The following is a 5,000-nucleotide window of genomic DNA, read 5'->3' on the forward strand; positions in this document are numbered from 1 at the left end:
CACACACACACACACACACACACACACACACACACACACACACACACACACACACACACACTATGCACACAAATACATGCACACACACAACACACACACTATGCACACAAATACATGCACACACGCGCGCGCACACGAAACACGGGGTCGTGGCGCACTTAGAGATCTGAAGATGCGGCGCTGCTTGTCTGCGATTGGGGGCGGTGCCCCTGGTGCCTCCAGCCACCACGGCCCATAGGTCCGCAGGACCATTGCGTGCGAATAATCGCCGTATCTTGGATAGATACGTCGCGGCCCTGTCAGGTTGGATGCGCAGTACCCATTGATGCCTGCAGACACAGGAGCAGAGAGGAGGGGGTGGATAGATGTCGAAAGCGTGGATATGTGAGGCAAGACAAAAAAAAAAAAAAAAAAAAAAAAAAAAACAGGCAGGGCAAGGGGAGCGGGTGTGATGAGACAAAGGTGTACAAGAAAAGACATGGTGACATTACACTCATAGCGCGCATGCATACACACACATACACACACACACACGCACGCGCGCACACGCACACACACTATGTAGTGCAGAACGCCTCCTTCTCCTCCCCCTTTCCCTCCACGCACCGTATTCTGAGCTGTATGCGGTGACCTGCTGGGCGACAATTGTCTTGAGCTCGGGAACAGGCTGCGCCTCACGTGGCATCTGGCGACGATAGTGGTGGTGGTGGTGAGGGGGGCGGGGTGAAGGGGTGTTGAGGCAAGTAGAGACATGGATGATGTGGGAACTGAGCATTCACATGATGCATGCAACACGCACACAAACACAGACACAGTGAAAGCGCATGTATACAAGGAGCAGTGTGTCAAACGCACGCTACACCACGCGAAACGCACAGCACACAAGTAGCACAGCACATACGTGGCGCTGGGCGTAAGCGGTTCGTGCGCGCTCAAAACGCTGGACGGCGCGTTCGACGTTTTTGGAGGCGGCGGCAATGAGATCTAAACGCGCTTGGTCCACAGTTGCACGAGCAGCGCGCGCAGCCGTGCGGGCCTGTTGGAAAAAGATGAAGGTGATGGTGACATGGGAAGAGGGGAAGAAAGGTGAGTGTGTGAGACACGTGCTTGTGCGGGTACTTATATGCGGTTACGTGAGTGCGTGCATGTGCGCATGGAGATGCACTGGAGACACAAGCACACCATCACCCACCATCATCACCCATCGTCATCACCCACCATCATCACCCACCACCATCACCCACCACCGCGACCATCGCTGTTCATTCGACGAACCCGTGTGCCTGCGGCATCAACCATGCCGGCCAGACGGTGCGACGCGTCCTGCAGTGCACGAATGTCGAGCTCGGGTGCCGGCACGCGCGTGAGCTGCTGTCGGAACGACGTGAGCGCAGGCAGGAACTGCGGTGGCAGTGAGTCGTAGATGAACGTGTTGTTGTCGTCGTCGTCATCATCCGCACCACCGTCATCATCATCATCATCATCATCATCATCATCATTTTCTTCACCGTTGGATATGCGTGACCTCTGTACACCACCACCATCATCATGATCGCTACGATTGTCATCGTCATGGTCACCGTGAGGGCCAGCGTTGTCTGCGCGCGCCCGTGTTCTTCCCTCTTCTTCCTCTTCTCCATTGATGCCATCATCATCACCATCACCATCATCACCACCGTCATTGTCTTGAACTTGTTCTTCTGGCAGGGGCTCCCAGTCCTCCGCATGCAACGCTGCATCGTCATCGTCACTGTCACTTGCAACCCCATCCGTGACACCTCGGCCGCGCCTGCGTCTCGGACCCAACTGCCGCCGCCGCCGCCGCCGCCGCCGCTGCTGCCGCCGCTGTTGTCTCTGCTGTTGTCTCTGCTGTTGTCTCTGCTGTTGCTGCTGTTGCTCCAGCACACGCTGCCACTGCAAGTGAAACCTCTCGCTCGCCCGGCGTGTGCGCGGTGACAGCGGCACAGAGGGCGCCGCCTGCCTGACCAGGTTGGCAACGCTTGCAGCAACCTGCGCCAGCGGCAGCTGCAGTGACGGCGGGAGCGAATCGTAGATGAACGTGGGATCACCGTCTTCATCACCGTCTTCATCATCATCGTCATCGTCATCGTCACTGTTGATGCCATCACCAGTCTCGCCGCCATCGTTGTCGTCATCGTCATCATCGTCATCATCGTCATCATCGTCATCACTGTGCGCTTCACCGCGACCGACTCCAGCTCTGTCATGGCCGCGTTGTACGCGTTTCCTCAGGCTGTCACCCTGCACTCCCTCGTCACCACCACCATTGTCACTACCACCACCACCACCACCACCATCATCATCATCATCATCATCATCATCATCATCATCATCATCATCATCATCATCATCATCATCATCATCATCATCATCATCATCATCATCGTCATCGTCATCGTCGTCGTCGTCGGGGTCACTGTTGTCCTCAGGAACTGACGCGTGTGCATCGCTGAAACGATCGCCCTCCACTTCCTCTTCAATCGGCGGCGCGTCTGCGTTGCATCCAAAGCCTTTCGTTGCTCCCACGACATCGTCCCCTTCTTGCACCGCCGCCCCAGCTGTTGTTGATGCTGCTGGGGTTCTCAGAGTGCTTGCGGCAGCAGTGGTGAGGGGAACTGGCTGTTGGTTGTCGTGTGCAGCGTCGGTGTGCTCACGCATATCAAGCAGCGTTGGCGAACCCAACACTGGTGTTCGATCCCGCACGGGAGAGGCCGGCAGCTGTTGGTGGCGCACCGAGCAGCGAGGGAGAGCATGCAGTCCACGTGAGCTCGTGCTGTGGTTAAGAGCGTCAGAAATGGCAAATGCAGTGCAATGACGGATCACGACACATACTCACGACACACACACACACACACACACACACACACACACACACACACACACACACACACACCGAGGTGGAGCAGTCCTGAAGAAAGTTGGCAAAGCTGCCAAGCAGTGCCGGCACAGGCGCATCGTCATGTGGTGGGTCCTGTCGTTGTGGTTGCATTGCGGTTGGGCTGCCGTTGTTGTGTGGTGACTGTGTGTGTGGCGTCTGGCGAAGCCAACCTGAAGGCAGACACAGGTGTCACAGCATGTAGAAGCATAATTGAGCATGCGTGTATTGCGTGCGCGCATACATATTTGTGTTGTGGAAGAGGAAGATTGGACAGCTGTTGGAGTGAGCTGTCACCTTTACGATTCGTGTCGGCATACCTTTGGCAAAGTTGGCAAACGTAGTGAATATGGAGGAGAAGAGCGGGATCATGGACGGCGGTGCCTGCAATATGTGTGTGTGTGTGTGTGTGTGTGTGTGTGTGTGTGTGTGTGTGTGTGTGTGTGTGTGTGTGTGTGAATGATAGGTTTGAAGGTGACAAACTATAGCAAAGGACGACAACAACAACAACAACAACACGATGACTTCACAACAAAATCACCCGCGGGACAATACCTGGTCGTATCCGAACGTGGCGACGTCTGCATCGTCAATCTCCTCCTCCCCATCGTCCTCTTGGCCGCCGCCATGGTTCTCATCAACCACATGTTGCTCGTCGTTCCGCTCATCCCCACTCTCCTCCATGACATCATGCTGCTGCTGCTGCTCTTCAACCAGCCTTTCCGCACCACCTCCACCTCCTTCCATCTTTTTGCGTTTTGTGGGTTGTGAATTTGGCCTATTTGTAGGCCAATACAACGCACGGGAAGGACAGTTGGGAGGACAGGATCTTCGGTTTCCCTCCTTCCCTCTTCCCCCCTCTTCGTTCTGTTTGTCTCTCCTTCGTCGTCTTCTCTTCTCTTTCACTGGGCGGGCCTACAAGGAGCACACGCGACGCGACAGGAAGACAGGAAGACAGATGGGGCAGAGCATGGCTAACAAGACGAGACGAGAGGGCAACCTCAGAACAACAAGTAAACAACGAAGAATGTTGCTTGAGGTGAGAGGCCTCTTTCAAGTCCGAAATCACTGCAACATCGAGTGGAGGCTGAGGAGGAAAGGATGCATGCAGGCAAGCAATCAAGCAGTTCGCAAGCAAGTACGGTAACGGTTGTGTGTTGCATCGCGTGGACGCGGGTGTTCGTGATGTGCAAAGGTGGAGCGACGCGCAGGCGTGTCGGTGTCAGTCGATGCTCATGGGCTTGCCATCGCGGTAGAAGCCGCCAGACACGTGCTCTTCCTTTGGATCAACGAGCGCCAAGACAGAGGCGGCGCCTTCTGGAACGGAGCGGGTGGCGCTTGGCCCGCCCATCTGCGTCTGGCAAAGGATAAATGAATGTTGTGTGTGTGTGGTTGTGTTTGCGTTGAGTTTGCGTTGTGTGTGTGTATGTGTAGTTTCCGTGAGACGAAGGGGGGAAAAAGGGAACGGGCAACGTTCTCTTGTGTTCATGCATGCGGGCAAGAAAGAAAGGTTAGGGCAGTGGGATGTGGCATGATTCCACAGAACAGTGTTTGCAAAGTGCCTGCTGGCCCTGTGGTAAGGATGTGACGGTATCCAAACACACATTACTCAGGTACAGTATGATGGCGCCTCTCAAACACAATCAGACAATCATGTACACATACAACTTGTACACACACACACACACACACACACACACACACACACACACACACACACACACACACACACACACACACTTCTCACACTCTCTCACGCATACTCACATGCACACACGCACACGCATACTCACATGCACACACGCACACACATACGCGCGCGCACACACACACGCCGTACCCATGCAACTTACTCGAACCCAGCCGGGACAGACGGCAAAGACCTTGATGTTGCGCTGCACAAGGTCTGGGTCTTGGGCAGCAAAGCCGGTGGCGCGGATGAGGCAGGCCTTGCTGAGCTTGTAGCAGGAGTGCGCGGTCGCACGCATGTCTCCGTCCATGGCGTTGAATTTGATGTTGGAGATGAGTTCCTCAATGGAGTTGCAGCTGGTGACGGCGTCCCGATACGGCTGCGAGATCTGATGCAGCTGGCCAAACCACGATG

At 55.3% G+C, this 5,000-nt stretch overlaps 2 protein-coding genes across 2 annotated transcripts in view; both read right to left on the minus strand.

Moving 5' to 3' along the window:
- Nucleotides 1-3,659, minus strand: part of PTSG_09067 (uncharacterized protein) — a gene marked incomplete at its 3' end in the record, with an annotated part of 8,010 nt that extends 4,351 nt beyond the window's left edge. The window contains exons 1-7 of the mRNA XM_004989809.1: nt 3,452-3,659; nt 3,217-3,280; nt 2,915-3,069; nt 1,276-2,739; nt 902-1,036; nt 607-685; nt 159-329 (exon numbers count right to left, since the gene is read on the minus strand). Coding sequence (XP_004989866.1) covers nt 159-329; nt 607-685; nt 902-1,036; nt 1,276-2,739; nt 2,915-3,069; nt 3,217-3,280; nt 3,452-3,643 — 2,260 coding nt within the window. The 5' untranslated portion in view covers nt 3,644-3,659. The remainder of the gene's footprint in view (nt 1-158; nt 330-606; nt 686-901; nt 1,037-1,275; nt 2,740-2,914; nt 3,070-3,216; nt 3,281-3,451) is intronic.
- A 132-nt stretch (nt 3,660-3,791) lies between these two features.
- The window catches only part of PTSG_09068 (uncharacterized protein), a 1,923-nt gene continuing 714 nt past the window's right edge, over nt 3,792-5,000 (minus strand). Inside the window, exons 2-3 of the mRNA XM_004989810.1 lie at nt 4,750-5,000; nt 3,792-4,253 (exon numbers count right to left, since the gene is read on the minus strand). The exon at nt 4,750-5,000 is cut by the window's right edge and continues 271 nt beyond it. Of these exons, the coding sequence (XP_004989867.1) occupies nt 4,119-4,253; nt 4,750-5,000 (386 nt within the window). The 3' untranslated portion in view covers nt 3,792-4,118. The remainder of the gene's footprint in view (nt 4,254-4,749) is intronic.

This window comes from Salpingoeca rosetta (assembly GCF_000188695.1).
Source record: "Salpingoeca rosetta unplaced genomic scaffold supercont1.27, whole genome shotgun sequence".
Classification (NCBI taxonomy): Eukaryota; class Choanoflagellata; order Craspedida; family Salpingoecidae; genus Salpingoeca; species Salpingoeca rosetta.